General features: G+C 42.8%; 1 protein-coding gene across 3 annotated transcripts in view; it reads right to left on the bottom strand.

The window, feature by feature from the left end:
• Positions 1 to 17,415, bottom strand: part of TENM1 (teneurin transmembrane protein 1) — a gene marked incomplete at both ends in the record, with an annotated part of 555,572 nt that overhangs the window by 14,318 nt on the left and 523,839 nt on the right. For all 3 annotated transcript variants that reach the window (XM_080831205.1, XM_080831204.1, XM_080831203.1), the window contains 2 exons: positions 3,216 to 3,512; positions 16,570 to 16,805. In XM_080831205.1, coding sequence (XP_080687331.1) covers positions 3,216 to 3,512; positions 16,570 to 16,805 — 533 coding nt within the window. The remainder of the gene's footprint in view (positions 1 to 3,215; positions 3,513 to 16,569; positions 16,806 to 17,415) is intronic.

Genomic DNA, 17,415 nt, shown 5'->3' on the forward strand with positions numbered 1-17,415 from the left:
CTCTCTTTGCTTAGAGGACCCCTTTCAATATTTCCTGTAGAGCTGGTTTGGTGTTTGCAAATTCTTTCAGCTTTTGTTTGTCCTGGAAGCTCTTTATCTCTCCTTCTATTTTCAATGATAGCCTAGCCGGATATAGTATTCTTGGCTGCATGTTTTTCTCGTTTAGTGCTCTGAATATATCATGCCAGTTCTTTCTGGCCTGCCAGGTCTCTGTGGATAGGTCCGCTGCCAATCTAATGTTTTTACCCTTGTATGTTACAGACTTCTTTTCCCGGGCTGCTTTCAGGATTTTCTCTTTGTCGCTAAGACTTGTAAATTTTACTATCAGGTGACGAGGTGTGGACCTATTTTTATTGATTTTGAGGGGCGTTCTTAGCATCTCCTGGATTTTGATGTTTGTTCCCTTTGCCATATTAGGGAAATTCTCTCCAATAATTGTCTCCAATATACCTTCTGCTCCCCTCTCTCTTTCTTCTTCTTCTGGAATCCCAATTATTCTAATGTTGTGTCGTCTTATGGTGTCACTTATCTCTCGAATCCTCTCCTCGTGTTCCAGTAGTTGTTTGTCTCTCTTTTGCTCAGCTTCTTTATTCTCTGTCATTTGGTCTTCTATGTCACTAATTCTTTCTTCTGCCTCATTTATCCTGGCAGTGAGAGCTTCCATTTTTGATTGCACCTCATGAATAGCTTTTTTGATTTCAACTTGGTTAGATTTTAGTTCTTTTATTTCTCCAGAAAGGGCTTTTATCTCTCCGGAGAGGGTTTCTCTAATATCTTCTATGCCTTTTTCGAGCCCGGCTAGAACCTTGAGAATTGTCATTCTGAACTCTAGATCTGTCATGCTACCTATGTCTGTATTGATTAGGTCTCCAGCCTTTGGTACGGCCTCTTGTTCTTTTTTTTGAGGTGAGTTTTTCCGCCTTGTCATTTTGTCCAGGTAGGATTTGCTTTCTCCTGCTGTGGAATTCCGCTGTTCTTGGTGACTGAAGTTGGTTTTGGATGGTTTCTTGTTGATCTTCTGGGGGAGGGGCCTGTTGTAGTGATTCTCAAGTGTCTTTGCCGCAGGCGGAATTGCACCGCCCTTGCCAGGGGCCGGGCTAAGTAATCCGCTCGGGTTCGCTTTCGGGAGCTTTTGTTCCCTGAGCGCTTTCCGTAGAGTTCCGGAGGACGGGAATGAAGATGGCGGCCTCCCAATCTCTCGGCCCGGAGGAGCCGAGAGCTTGGGGTTCCGCTCCTCAGTGCGCTCTCAGAGCAAAGCGCCCAATAGCCCCGCCTCCCTGGCTTGCGGTCGCGCCTCGAGGAAAGCAGTCAATTGTTGGAGCTGGAGAAAAGCGCCGGGTCGCTTTTGTCTCCGTGGCCTCCGGCCGCGCTCTGAGCCCACCCAGCCTGCGACCGGCACAAGGTAACCCCGGGCTTAGAGCTCACTCCTCGGCTTTGTCGCTATAGCCGGCTTCCCCGCTCTAATACCTGCGAGCTCTGCGGCACTCAGACACCCCCAGTCCTTCTGTGACCCCGCGGGTCCTGGGGTTATGCTGACCCCGCCTGGGTTTCCCCCCAGTTTAGCCTCTGGAGCGATGTCTCCCAGTGGAGCCGACTTTTAAAAGTCCCGGTTTTGTGCTCCGTCGCTCCGCCGCTTGCCGGGTGCCGGCCCCTCCCCCCGGGGTCTATCTTCCCGTCGCTTTGGATTCACTTCTCCGCAGGTCCTACCTTTCAGAAAGTGATCGATTTTCTGTTTCTGGGATTGTTGCTCTTCTTCTCTTCGATTTCCCGTTGGATTTATAGGTGTTCACAATGGTTAGATAAGCTATCTAGCTGATCTCCTGCTACCCGATGTCGTCTCAGCCTGCTACTTCTCCGCCATCTTGACTCCTCCCGGTATCTTTTTTTTTATATGAAGGTCATTATTACATGCATTGCCCTTATAAATATACCACCAAATATTTGGATTTGGGGAACTTTGTGCCAGGTTTAGTGCTTTGTGGACATGAGCCATAGGATTTTTGCAGATCATTCTTATTACCAAAATTCAAGAGGAAAGACCCACTCTATAAGATTCAGATGTTCCCAGTGTAGAGTACAGATTATGAATTTGTTCTATTTCTTCAGTAGACAAGGGGTGGACAGAACAGAGAACTCTCTTCTTTACCCTGGTTCCCAAGCAAAATTCTGCTTTATCTCCTAGGCATTTCCAACTTGGCAAGTTCCCCAGCAACTGCCTCTGGGAAGTTGTATTATAGTTTTATAATGACATACAACCACTGGCACACTTCCCCCCCCCCCACCCAAAACTTTGGGGAGTGTGTCAAAAAGGCCTGACATTATTGGGTACAAATAGTGAAATTCTGTCATGTGAGCTATAACCTCCTATGACTTCTGTAAGAACTTCTAGGGGTTAACGTGCACCGATCACCCTTGAATCCTCAAGGGAAAACATTTTTTCAGTTTTTCCAGGAATTAATTCAGGACTGGTGAATTCAGTTGAATGGACAGATTTGGGAAATAAGAGATGTCATCTTAGGACATCAGAAATTGAGATGGTAGATGGAAATCATTCTCTCTTATTGTTCTCTGCTACTGATTTTGCCCTGTGCGGGCTGTTTGACAAATGGTTCCAGGGATGGGATTAAAATCCTTGTCTATTTCCACCAGACAGGAGCCCACAGGCTCCCATTATGGGTGCTGTTGGAGACTCACTGTACACACAAAGGACTATTACCAATGAAGCCCCACTGCCATCATTTGCTCGGATTGATTACTTGTGAAGATTAGTCCTCAAATGTATACTTACTAAAACTTCACCGATTATCCCAACAAAATTAGAATTCCGTATCCTCTAAGAGGCTCTTCCCCAGAGCTGAGATACATTAACACACAATTTTATAATTTTGTACCTATTTTACCTCAGTATGAGCTTTCATAATAATAAGGATACCTTTTCAAGAGCATGAACAAATACGCTCAAATGAGGAGAAAGCTAAGCCATTATCCTGACTTCAGTTTGCAAGAGTACCTGGCAGAGTGTGGGGTTGGGAGACGTTTTTAACAGAAAAGCTGCTTATCCTTATAGGTACATTTTGTTGTTGTTTTTACTTCTACAGAGCAGAACAGCCAGAATAGGCTCCTGTACGTCTCTTTACCATGATTGGTAATTTAGGGCCATTTTCAATATTCTTATTCAGAAACTCAAAACTAGTTTATTTTCCCGACATATTTACCTTTTCTAAGTAGGTATAGCTCCAAATTTTGCCATCAGCCCAAGTTCTCGAAATTATTTTTCCACTCTGGTCATACTCCATTTTTTCATTCCACGTCCCTCTCTGAATAAACGTCACCAATCCCGAAGGTGAATATGTGATGTTCACTTCATTATATCTGCTTACAGGAGACCACAGAATAGGTCGTCCAGTCTGGTCATAAAGAATTCGAAGGGTGAATTTCCGGTGGTCATCGTAGATCTTTCCCGTGCGAGTTATATGATCAAAATCTATGGAGAGCAGGTTTCGGTTATGGGCCTACAAAACAGATACGAGACACATTTTTAGCGCTGTTTTGTTTCCTCTCATCAAGTGCATTCACAATCCTGAAGTCAGCCACTTAAAGCCACCTGGAGCTAAAGACAAAAGAAGATGTTGGGGGTGGGGAGGAGGGAAGTCCAGTTATGCAGATTTAGGTCCTCGCCTTTCCCACTGATGGGAGTTTCCAGAGACTTAAAGCCATCCTCCCTTTTCTGGTGCAGAGAGGAAGACACCCTTGCAAATGGAGCTTTCCCTTACATAGAGGCCTCTTACAAAAGGGTAAACTTCTACTCAGTTTTCAGAGCTTCTGTGTCTGCTGTTTCTTAAAATCAGCCCAGGGGTGCCTGAGTGGCTCAGTCGGCTAAGCCGCTCACTTTTGGCTTTGACTCAGGTCATGATCTTGCGATCATGATCTGGAGCTGGTGGGATCAGGCTCCTGGTGGAGCTCCAGGCCCTGAGCGTAGAGCTTGCTGGGGGTTCTCCCTCCACCTCTGCCCCACCACCCCGGAACTGCGCATGCACACAAATGTGCACGTACTCTCAGGAAAAAAAATCAGCCTAAAATAATTTTTATGTCCAAAAGGCATATTTTAGGGTGGCAAATTCTGTTCTCCTTCAAACAAAAAACCAGAGACTTTGAAATGGGTCAACAGCAGTGACCTGGGAGTCAGGAGCCATTTCATTAGCTGCTTGTCTGTGCACCAGTCATTTCTTTTATCCCGGGCTTAGTTTTCTTAACTGTGAAATGGGAGTGATATTATCACTTCATACCACAGAGTTGTGCTAAGAATTAAATAAGATTACATATACAGGTACCTGGGGAAATGTAAAAATAATACTGGTAATTGTTATTTTAAAAATATGATGATTACTTTTCTCATTTGGGTTAGGCTTTTCAGTGGGTCCATGTGTCAGATTCCAAGGTGATTATAGTTTGGGGTACTAGATCTATATCTGTAGAAATTGTCAACAGGATCCGGAACAGAATGTTAAATATTTGGCTAATGAGGAAGGGAGAAAAAAACCAACATTAGGCGTTGACTACATTAATCATAGTTGAACTAAACTGATTCACTCGCTACTCAGCTAAACTTTATGTTCATTTTTAATTTTTGTGGTCAAGGATCCTTTTAAATATCTTAAAGCTACATACTGTGTCCCCAGAAAAATGCACATAAACACACACCTGTACACTATAAACAAAATCTCCAGGGGGCTCTGAAACCCAATCGTGAAACCTCTAGGGGTCTCAAGAGTTCAATTTAAAAATCTTGGTACAAAAACAGCTTTTTAAAAATTTTTTATTGCAAAATTTTTATTTTTTAAACTGAGATAAAATTGACATTATATTAGGTTCAGGTGTACAACACAAAGATTCAATATTTGTATATATTGTGAAATGATCACCACAGTAAGTCTCATTAACATCCATCACCACACATGTTACAATTTGTTTTCTTGTGATGAGAACTTTCAACCTGTGATGAGAACTACTCTCTCAGTGGCACCTGGGTGGCTCAGTTGGTTAAGTGTCTGCCTTCAGCTCAGGTGGTGATCCCGGAGTCCCATGGCCTGCTCCCTGCACAGCGGGGAGTCTGCTTCTCCCTCTGCCCTTCATCCTTCTAACACTCTCTCTCTCAAATAAATAAATAAAATCTTAAAAAAATACCTACTCTCTCAGTAACTTTCAAAAATATGATACAGCATTATGAACTATAGTCACCATGCTGCCCATTATATCCCCAGGGCTTCTGAATAATCTTTTTTTTTTTTAAATTTCATTTATTTACTTGCCAGAGAGAGAGTGCAGGACAGAGAGGGAGAGGGAGAGAGTACAAGCAGGGGGAGCAGCAGGCAGAGGGAGAACCAGGCTCCCTGCTGAGCAAGGAGCCCAACATGGGACTCCATCCCAGCACCCTGGGATCATGACCTGAGCTGAAGGCATTAACCGACCAAGCTATCCAGGTGTCCCCCACAGGACTTCTTTATTTCATAACTGAAAGTTTACACTTTTGACCACCATCACCTATTTCCCTCATTGCCCCCCAAACACTAACCTATTCTCTGTACCTGAATTCAGTTTTTTTTTTTTAATGATTCCACATATAAGATCCAGACAGAATTTTTTATCTTAGTAGCCAGACAACTGTGAACGGGAGCAGGATATGCCACCCATAACATGCCACTTTGGCATGTGTGTTGTCAGCTGAGGTCAGTCAAGACCCAGCAGCCTCAAGAAAAACTTTCACCTCTTCCTTAACCACCTAAAAGAATTTAGATAGGGGGCCTGGGTCAGGAAGAGAGCTATTACCTGAGATTTCTTTGTATCTGAATGACCTATCTGTATGGCAGAACAAACATCTAATTACCAAACATCTGCTCTTATTCTTGTCCTGTGAATGACCCTCCTCCCCTTTGAAGCCCCAGGCCCCTCTCCCATTCCTTAGTTCAGGATGGTATATAAGCCTCATATTGCCTTGACTGTCTTTGAGCCTCTTGTGTTTTTGTGGAGCCTTCATAAGTACAAAATTAAATTTGTTTTTCTCTCATTAATCTGTCTCACGTAAATTTTATTAGACCAACCAAAGAACCTAGAAAAGAAGGTGGGAAAAGTTTTCCACTCCTACAACTGCAAAGCCCCCATTCTCATTTCGAAGTCCAGTCTTCCCTTGTTCACTTTGGTTTTCAAAATAATTTCTTCAAACACCACTCTCCATCATAAAAGTGATGTTTTCTCATCGCAGAAAAATTGGAAAGTAAAGGAATATAAAAAGAAAATAATGACCTGTAATCTCACTCTCCAATGTTAATCACTGTTAATACTTGGCTGCGTTCCATTCATCTCTCTTTTATGCATAATCTGTTCATACATTCCCAAAATACGAGGATTGTACTTAAAACTTCTATGTCCTCCTGTTTAGCTAATGTTTTATCTTGAACATTCCTTGTATGATTAAATATGCTTAAAATGTGGATTTTAATGGTTGCATAGTATCTTCTTACATGATAATTATTTATTCTTTCTCCTATTGTTGGAAGTTAGAGTTTTTATTTTCCATTATTTTTTCATATTTCATATTTTGTTGAACATATTTGTAAATAAATATTTCCTTAATAGAGAACTCAAAAAGTGAAATTACCAGGTGAAGTGATAAGAACATATCAAAGGCTCCTGATTCAACATGAGTCATTAGTTTATAGTGCACGAAGCTTCTACAAATTTATACTCCCCTTAACCAGTGGGTGGAGGGGAAATCTATCTAATTCCATCTTTACCAGCATCAAGTAAGTATTAGCATTGTTAGTAAACTTTTCTCAATATGAGAGTGGGAAAATGGTATGCTACTATGGTTTAAATTTGCATTTGTTTGATAACTAGTGAGGTTGAAACTTTTTTTTTTTGTAACGCAGTGGGTTTTTTTAAAAAGATTTTATTATTTGACAGAGAGAGAGAGATCGCAATAGGCAGAGAGGCAGGCAGAGAGAGGGAGAAGCAGGCTCCCCGCTGAGCAGAGGGCCCGATGCTGGGCTGGATCCCAGGACCTCGAAATCATGACCTGAGTCAAAGGCAGAGGCTTAACCCACTGAGCCACCCAGGCACCCGAGGTCGAACCTTTTTTAATGTCTATTGGTGTCATGTATGTCTCCTATGAATTGTCTGCTCATGAAGTTTTTTTCATTTTTCTACTGGGGTATGGCACTTTGCTTTAAAAAAAAAATCTCTTTTGGCTCAGTTTCTTCATTAGCTAGCTAATAATATTTGCCCTTAATTTTGAGCTTCTGCAAAAAAAAAAAAATGATGTATCAAATGTTCCACACCATGAATTCTATGCAGAAGACTACAGATTAGATACTTAAATTATTTGAAAGGAAATGCTGTTAGTCTCAGGGGTAGGTTTAATTCAGGGAATAGAGACATACACAGATTGGGAATCATGACTCTTTAAACCATCTGTAGCCAATGTGTGCAGTGTTGTAGTGCATAAAGATATAGTAACCTTCTGTTACTACCTAAAAAGTGATAGTGAAGCACATATTTTCTGTCTTTTGATACGCAGGGCTTGGAAACCTATACGTAACCAGGTGCTCTTTCTTCAACTACCTTTCCTGTGGTTTTATAGCCACATATCTCCAACTGTAATAACGCTCATTTACAACAGCTGTAAAATATCCATGTACTCCCAGAGACGGTTGTAACTGTTACAATTTATGTTATAATGATAGTTAAAGAGCCAAAGTAACAAGTGATTTCCAGTTCAACTAAATCTGTGGTTTTATTTGTCTGATAGATTAAGTTTACTACTCAAGAACACATTTCTTAATAAAGTCATTACAGTTACACAAGCAGGGATCACTGTTAAGTGGTACAAAGCGAGCAGAGGACGACAGCCTAATGTTCTCTCTCTGCTTGTGAGTTCGTCGGCAACCATGCTTCTCTTTTTCTGAATAATGTACTCTGAAATTCAGATATTGCTGAAAAATGTTTTCAAAGGTTTGTAAGGTGTGATATTGTGATTTATAAGGGCTATGTATTTGGTCTTGGACCCTGTTCCTGGCACAGAGCTCCAAAAACCCTTGGAATCTCCTGTGAAAAGATTAATCAAGCTGCCTTTTGTTATGTTAATGAGGCGACGGTGGAGGGCCCTCAAGTAACCAAAGAATGGGAGCTGGTTGCCAGGGAAATCAACCACATGATTAGAGCTTAGAACTTTTAGTACCTCCCTCCAAACCTCTGGAGAAGGGCGGAGTGGCTGGAGGTTGAATCAGTTGCCAATGGTCAAAGATTTAATTGATCATTCCTAAGTAATGAAAAACCCAAAGGGCAGGCTGGAGAGCTTCGGGGTTGGTGAACAAGTGGAGATGCTGGGAGAGTGGCGCATCCTGAGAGCATGGAAGCTCCACACGTTTTCCCCATACCCAGCCTTCTACATCACTTGCATCCGGTTCTTCTTGAGTTACATCCTTTTGTAATAAATTGGTAATCCTGTAGACAAAATATTCCTCAGTTCCGCGGAGCTGCTCTAGCAAATTAATCAAACCCAACAAAAGGGTTGTGGGAATCTCTGATTTATAGCCAGTCCATCAGGCACTGGTATCAACTTAGACTTGGTGACTGGCATCTGAAGTAGCGGGCAGGAGGCAGTTTTGTAGGACTGAACCCTTAACCCACAGAATCGGATGCTGTTTCTTGGTAAATAGTGCCAGAATTGAACTGAATTGCAGGACAGCCGGCTGGTATCCCAAGGATTGCTTTGTGGTGTGGGAAACTCCACCTCCCACATTGGCATCGGGTCAAGGAACCCAAAAGAGAAGTTACTATAAAATTCGGCTAAGAGCTGAAAGGCAGTGAAGGAGTAAAAGATGCAACAGTGTCCCCCTTAATCTCCTGTGGAAACTACGTGTGAGAAGACTGGGAAGGAGTATGCTTGTCCAGGTGGGCTCTCCCATCCTCATCTTTGAGTGCTTCTGTGCTCCAGCCATTATGGCAGGAATCCAAACTTAAGCTGATTGCCTATGATTGTTGGGGTCATAAGCAAGGTTGGGAAAGCTTCACATTCATACAAACACTAGTTTGCTTGAAAGACAATAATCTCCTTTGACCTAAGTGTGGGCCATCAATCTTTATTTCCACTTGCATGGGAGCAGAATTTGCCACCCGCAAATATGCTTCTTTGACCTAAGGATTATTTTAGGCTGATTATTTTTAAGAAACAGCCACAGGAGAAGCTCTTGAAAAACTGTGAAGTTACTCATTTGCATTTATAAGGGAATTTCCATTTGTAAGGGTGTCTCTCTGTACCAGAAAGTGGGGAATCACTAAATCTGTAGAAACTTTTAGCAACTAGGAGGTGAGGATTTAAAACAGCACAACAACTGCATCTTTGTTTATTGTCACTTTCCTGGTAACTTCCTGTAACTGACTCCCCATCTCCAACATCTTTTGTCTTTAACTGGAGATGTTACTTAAGGTATTGGCTTTAGCTATTTGGGGATCTACTCAGTTTTCCTGGGTCTCTCGTGTGCATACGAGGTATACATGTTGTTAAACTTACGCTGTTTTCCTCCCCTTAATCTGTTTTATGTCAGTTTAATTATTACACCAGCCAAAGAACTTAGAAGGGTAGAAGGAAACTGTTTTTTTTTTCCCCCAACACACTCTTCCTCCAAACAGTCTACACCAATTCTCATGCTGGAAAAGAGTGGCCATAGAAAGGGGTGAAATTTGGTAATAGCCCCAAGTTAGAAGGGGTCTCTTTGGACAGGTTGCACATCGAACGAGACTTCTGAGTTTGGCAACTGATGATCCATATGTATGTTGCGATCAGAAAGCTGGATTTGGTAAAAATTGTTCATGGGGGAGGAAGTATCTATGCTTTAATTCATCCTTTGGTTTCCCTTCTATTTTTTTTTCAGCTTTGCTAAGGAGAAGTAAGGAGAAAGTCTTGCTTTTTGATCATACTTGAACCAGAAAAGAAAGAGGGAAGCAAGTGCCCTGAGGAGCCACGGGTTGTGTTTCTAGCAGAAATCAAAGTGCTTTGAAAGGGTAGGTATGGGCAGAATCTCCAAAGAAAAGTGCCCTTTGTCTCCACTCAGAGCCTTTCTCTCTCCTTCCTAGGAATTTGTGTTTTAATTGCTTAAGAGAAAGTCATTTCAACCCTTCCAATTCAATACTCATTTAATTAGTAGGATAAAAATATATTAAGTTGCTTGCTGGTATTTGGCTGATTTTGGCTTACAAAAAGGGCAATTTGCTATGGCTCAACTGAATATATTTATATATCTTATTATTATATTATATCAATATATAATTATATCTATAAAAACACATACACAAAATGTGTTGAACTCTAAGTAAAGTATGATTATGGCAGTTGATTCTTTTTTTAAAAGATTTATTTATTTATTTTAGACACAAAGAGAGTGCTTGAGCATGAGCCTGGTGGGGGGTGCAGAGAGAGAAAAAAATCCTCAAGCAGACTCCCTGCTGAGCATAGAGGCTGACTCAGGGCTCCATCTCAGGACCCTGAGATGATGACCTGAGCTGAAACCAAGAGCTGGCCACCTAACTGACTGAGCCATCCAGGTGCCCCATGATTTCGTCTACAAAGAAGAGAAGGCTGAATTTTCAAGGATGCTGTCTAGCATTTCAGCTCACAGTGCAACTGAATTAACCTGTTAACTTTTGCTGAAGAAGTCAGAAGGTGAGTAAGTGAGATGGGCCAAATAATCACATCGCAGTTTGGGAGATGTACTGTATTTAATTTCCATGAATTTATGAGAATGGATAGAAAAGTACCAGTTGATTTTAAATTAGTACATGCTAATGGTTTTAAGGTAATTAGTACTTGATTTTTAGAAATCAATCAGTACGATGCTACAGGTTTTATTTTTTTATTGATAATTATTAGGTTGACAAAACCGAACTTAGGCTTCCTTGATTTCACAGATTTGCCAATAAATGAACAGGGCATGTATTTCATGTTAGCATCAGCTGCTACTACCCCATCGGGAATTGCCTTTTACCTCTTTTTTCTTTTTTACTGCCAAGACATTCTGCCTACCTTACAGCCCACAAAATCTTACTGCCAGTAGGGATTTTGGGACATGGGCTATTGAGTTGACCTGACTGGGTTCAAATTCTGCTATCACCACATACTAGCTGTGTGTGACCTCTCTGTACCTCCTCCTTCCTTCCTTCCTTCTTTCCTTCCGTTCTTTCTCACTTCCTCCCTCCCTCCCTCCCTTCCTCTTTCTTTCTTTCTTTCTTTCTTTCTTGAGAGGAGGTTGCAGAGGGAGAGGGAGAGAGAGAATCTTAAGCAGGCTTCATGCCTAGAGCTGAGTCCAGTGTGGGGCTTGACATGGGCTCAGTCTCACAACCCTGAGATCATGACCTGAGCTGAAACCAAGCATTGGACGCTTAACCGACTGAGCCACCCAGGTGCCCTGTCTCTATGCTTCTCTCTTAATCTTTAAAATGAGAATGATAACAATAGAAGGCACCTGGTAAAGTGTTACGAGTAGTAAATGAGTTCACATATGGCATTACACATAGTAAGAGCTCAGTGAGTGTTAGCTGCTGTAATTATGATCAGTTGTGAAAATGCTACTAATGATAGAGATTGCACAGCCCATATCCCTCATTTCATAGATGGGAAAAGTGGTACAAGATTATAGGCATACCAGTTCTTCCTCAAAATCTTGTTCATTCCACTCACCTGACTTCTGCCATATCATTTACCTTGGATGCTTTTTGCATTATATTAATTTGCTCTTGTTGAAATACTTTCCTGTTGGTGAATTCATTTGTCTAACTGTAACAACAGACACTTGAAATTTTTTATACCAAATCATTAATGTTTATATGCATGTGGAATAATATGTGAAATAATACTTTCTTTCTAGTTATCTTAGTGGAGTTGACTCAAGATTAACAAATAGAGTAGCTTCTATGATTCCAAGAATCTCCTGACCCCAAAAAACCAACTCTGCCCAGTTGCCTGGATGCCTGAAATCTCCTGTCTCCTGGTGACTCCTTAGGGGTAGACCCACTGTTACTTGGGGCTGAGAACCACAGATATATTTTTTAAGTAGATTCATCTATCTGCAAGCAGCCTCCTTATCTAAATTTTCACAAAATAAATCCCTCCAGCCAAACCTGGGGAGAAAGAAGTTAAAATAGCGTGAAGCAGATGTGAACTCCAACTCCCAGCAGCCTGCAGCTGAGTGCCCTGTCAGCAAAGGCATTTTCTGAGAATGGAGGGAGATGCTGGAACCCTTTTGGCTGCCTCCCAAATTCCCCATCATTTGTCAGCCTGGGACTCTGTGTTGTATCTGGGCTTGTTTGCCCTTTCAGAGCTCAGATCACGTATAAACATGTTGCGCTGAAAAACCAATCTACCCCGTTCTCAGTTATCTTTGAGTGGAGAGGGGACAAAAATCAATTGTGAGGTTTTAGATTAGTCTTTGCTTCATTTTGCTTGTAAACACATAATCATCTTACTTGATTTTATGACTTTGGTTTGAAGTGCTAAGCTTCCTGGATTTTTTTTTTTTCTTTTCATAAAGGAGACTGCAGGGCAAGGGTTTTGCTGTAACCTCACATCTCAGTCTGTGAAATCTTGTGAAAAACTCTGGGATCCAGTGCTGGGTTATGTCTCCTAGAATGGTTTTATTATCCATGGAGGTGGCAAGGTGCAAGCTGGGTGAAGTTCCTAAACTGGTTTGCTGTGGGTGAATGTCCAATTCTTTCCCAATGGCTTCCACTGTGATCTAATCTCTAATTTCGTCATTGTCCGGGGAAATGCATTTATGGGGACAGGCTGATGCAGCAGACACAGATACACGGAATGGATGTAAAAGTACTTTGCAAGGAAGATGATTCAGACACACCTCAGGTTGGGGGGAAATGGATTTTTAAAATAAAGGAAATCTCAGGATGTTAGTGTGATTTATTTCACTTAATGGAGCTGGTGAAGGACGGCCCAGAGGTAACAAATCCCTTGCCTGCCCAGGCTGAGCAGAATATCATGTTTTTCAGCAGTCTGCCTTGCTCACCTTGAAGGGGACCCTGACTTTGTGTGCAAAACCCCCACCAGTCATCGGAGAAGAGCAACGCTTGTTGCTTGATCTCCAAGAGAAGTCTATCCTTCTCTGCGTTTTCTTTGAGCTAGAAGGTCTAGGGTCGATGTGATAGGTAGCTTTTTGGAATGCCCATCATCTTACCCAATGGGCCTTTAAATGAATCTGTCATTTTGTGCCTGAACAATTAGTGTTTTATGACCTGATGCTCAAGCACATTTAAAAATCCCAATCACATCTTTGTTTGGTTTTTCAAAGAGGAGTCCTATTTCCTATGGTACAGCAGGGGTTTCTATGTTGTGGGACTCTCTGGACCTGGGATTCTGTCTCAAGAGCCCTGGTACCCCTACCTGCCCTTGCTCTGGAATGGCTGCTCCACCAGGAGAAATAAATGATTGAGTCCGAGGCCTTGAGGTACTTGAGGGCATCGGAGAGCCTTATTCTTTACATGTATGCTTACAAATGGGTCCCTGTCTATCCGGCCCAGGAAGAGAGAATGTTACATCTCGTAACGCTATCTGCTTGCCCCTTGAAAAGCTACCAGAAATGAAGGGGCACCGTCTCTGCAATAGTAAACTCAGCGGGGAAAGAGGATTTTCCCTTGTCAAAACCAGGTTCGCACCTACGTCAGGGGAGCATATCCCTCCATTAAATCGGACTTGCCTAATCTGGGGAAACTGAGGCATCAGTGTAAACAAAGTGCATCAGGATGGGGAGAGAAGGTAAGAATCAGCCAGTTAAACAGCTTCCCTTCTCTGGCCTCTTCCCCACTTTCTCTGCCTGGAGGCCAGCCAGTTGTCCTGTTCCACCCACACTTGCCAGTACATTAGAGTCGATTATTTGTCTCTTTTTGTCAGCATTGAAATGAGGAGTCAGGCCTTGCCAAGGTGGCTCCACTGAGTGGGGCAATGATTTATAGATTAATTATTTTAAGGAACAAGGCAGCACAGCATCATGTAGTGGAAAGAGTGCTGCGCTCCGTGAAGACCTGCATTTGAGGGCTGATTCTGATCCTTAATAGCTGTTTGACTTTGGGCAAATCACTTAACCTCTCTGGGCCTTAGTCTCCTTATCTGTAAGTTGGGAATAACAATTGATGGTTGTGGTGATCAAATAAAATCCTGGCTGTGAAAGTATTTTGTTAACTCTAAGGCACTAAACATGTCGAGGATTGCCGTTAGGTTTCTAGGGACATGCATGGTAACACCACTCAGCTGAGGAGGGGCTCCATTCTGTCGCAGGACCTCAGGAAGTACCCTGGAAGTCACATAGAAGAAAAGGTCCTGAATTTGTTGCCTTTATAACCGGTTTCACAAATCTGCTCAACTATACCACAGGAAGGGAAATGGGTCAATTATTTTTTAAAAATTTTGTTTTCTCTTTGTGTATTTTTATTTATTTATTTATTTGAGAGAAAGAGAGAGAGAATGAGATAGAGAGCAGGAGAGGGGAGAGGGTCAGAAGGAGATGCAGACTCCCAACTGAGCAGGGAGCCTGATGCGGGACTCGATCCCAGGACTCCAGGATCATGACCCGGGCTGAAGGCAGTTGCACAATCAACTGAGTCATCCAGGCGCCCCCGAAATGGGTCGATTATAAATAGAATTCAGCAAATAACACTTCAATCCTTATAGTAAAGATCCCCCAAATGTTTTATGGCCATTAGTTTTTCAACATTAAGAACACTTTGGGATATGAGGTGTGAATTATAGTTTGGAATTTCTTCATTATCTGTGCACATGGAAGGGAGAAAATGGTGGGTTAGCTTAGAAAGTGGAAAATCCCAAAATCACGTAGTACAGGATGGGTTATCCTAAAGAATGGGAAAACCCAAAGGCACATAGTATATGATATGGTTTGTAATGTTTTATTGAGGCTAAAAACTGGGGGAGGCACTAAGAGATCATTTCTTTGATACAATTATTCTATGGCGAATGCATGAGGTTGATAAGCCATTTGCTCTAGTGTGATATTTTCATTTCACAGGTGAAGAAAATAAAGGCATTTCTTTTCCTTCTCTTTAATTAAGTAAGCGCCACACGCAGCATGGAGCCTAATACAGGGCTTGAACTCACAACCCTGAGACTGAGACCTGAGCCTAGATCAAGAGTCAGATGCTTAACCGACTGAGCCACCTAGGTGCCCCAATAAACGCATTTCTTAAGCCAGGTCAACTAACTTCCCCACTTAGAGCTCTACCAAGGAGATCCCATTTCTAGAATTCTGACAGAAACCCTCACTGCCTCCCACACAGAGAGGTGTGTGACTATGTGCACTGGTTTTACTTCTCAATTCAGTGGCCCATCAGTGGGCCCATCTATGTTCTGATAGAGATTGCCGATAGAATCAAAACATGCAAATTGACTTGCACATGTAGACAACTTTTAGTGGCATTATGAAGGCCACTGAAGTCTGTGTCTATGTGTCACCAACAGAAATGATTGAAAAAGAGTACTGTCATGCATTATTTTGTCCATATCATGCCTTTGGACTCGTTGGACTGTTTTGTGCTGGGACTGGGTGGTTGTCTCTCATTGTATTTCCACAGCCTGAAGGTTACCATATTTTCACTGTGAGCGAATTTGTACCGTGAGTGAAGAAAATGCAAGCATCCCAGGTCTCCCAGCTTGACACAGGTGCTTAAAGCTGGCCTGGCCTCAATTGTGAGTGATTGTTTCCCTTGAGCTGGCAGTTGCTCTGGGGCTGATATTGAATGTTACTATATTTGGAAAGTTGGTCATATCATCCGAACATTGGTTAATGCTTAATAAGGGACAGGTAGACACAGTGCTGCGGTGATTGTAGGCTTTGTGTGCTGCAGAAAGACAGGTTTGACAGAGACCTCTGGCTAACTGCAGTGAATTGTGCTTGGTGAGGACTTGAACCCCCTCTCCCCCAAAACCTTTAATTTCCTCTGGGCAGCTCTCAGAGCACCACTAGTCCACTCGCAGTACTGGTCATTTACCCTTCTGGCCTTTAGTAATGTATTCACGGGAATGATATCATTCATTCACTGACTTTTCCTTTTTAATTTGCCTTTGTCCAAATGTTGCCTTACGTCTTGCATCCTTGCGTGTGCGCCTGCCTGGTCTTTCCACACCAAGTATAAACTACTCCCAAAGCAGGGAGCTGGGTCAAGGTAGTGAACCAGATAACATCTCCCAGGCATGCTGTGAGGGATTCTGGGGGACCTCCTGACTCAACACATTTCTCCACCCAGACTTTCTTGGTGCCTGAAATTGCTACTATTAGAGCACTTTAGCTGGCTAATGACAAAGAAAGCTCCTATTAGAATGTTCATTTAAGGATACTGAACCATTATCAGCCATTAGCACCCTCTCTTGAATTAGTATATCATGTAAGCTAGTCAGTCACCTAGAAAAGCTTTGTTGCAATGGGACTTTGGATTAGGGCAGCTTTGTGGTTTTCAAACAGAAAACAGAAGTTCTGTATCTCGCATCCGGTCAAGCCTTACCCTCAGTCTCCTTTCAAAAGCTGAAATGTTGCCTTTGTTTTGCTCCTTGCGCTGCCGCCACTCGATGAGGTTTGCATTGTGCTCTCCCGGCAGGGAGATGTTGCATTTGCCCAGGGTGGGGTTGACTGCCCCGGCCAAGATGTGGGGCTCTGAGCTGAGGCTGATCTCCATCCCGCTGGCAAAGGTCACACGTAGGGAGCCGTCCGGACTCACCCGATAGGTACTCTGGGTGTTTTCTGTAGGCAGAGGAGCAAAGCAGGACAAGGGGAAAAAAAGGGAAGTGCAGGAAGCAGAGGAGAGACAAGTTTAGATTCCGGAGGCAAGTGTGGGGAAGGAAGAGCAGGTGGGTTGCTGTGGACCCAAATGCCTTCTGGGCTAGACCACCACTCTCACAGCCACACGCACTCTCTGTCCGTTTGGGTCTTGTTATTCGCATAGCGAGGCTATCTTGTTTCTTGGATAAAAGATTCCTGTCTAATACTGGAGGCTGTTTCTGGCTTGTCTTTTTCTTTTTAAAAGAACTCCCTCACGAAATCCTTCTCTGACTTGGTGGGTTGGCCTCCTCAGTTTGATATGCTGGAAGCTAGAAGGAGAAGAGGCTGAAGTTCAGCTGGGCATCCTGGGGATGCCATGCCTGGGAACGCGGCATGGTTGCCACACCCCGCAAAATGGTTACACTGACAAAGGTTGCTACTCATCCTGTTAGAGTGAACCTGAACTCTGGGCAGTTCTGTGTCTGGACCCACAACCTAACAAGAGTCCTTAATGACTGCGCAGAGAGAAAACAATTTCTCTGTGTCCGTGTCCCTCCAGCCCCTGAGACATTTCTTCCAAATGCAACCTTCC

The sequence above is a fragment of the Martes martes genome (assembly GCF_963455335.1).
Source record: "Martes martes genome assembly, chromosome: X".
NCBI classification, from domain to species: domain Eukaryota; kingdom Metazoa; phylum Chordata; class Mammalia; order Carnivora; family Mustelidae; genus Martes; species Martes martes.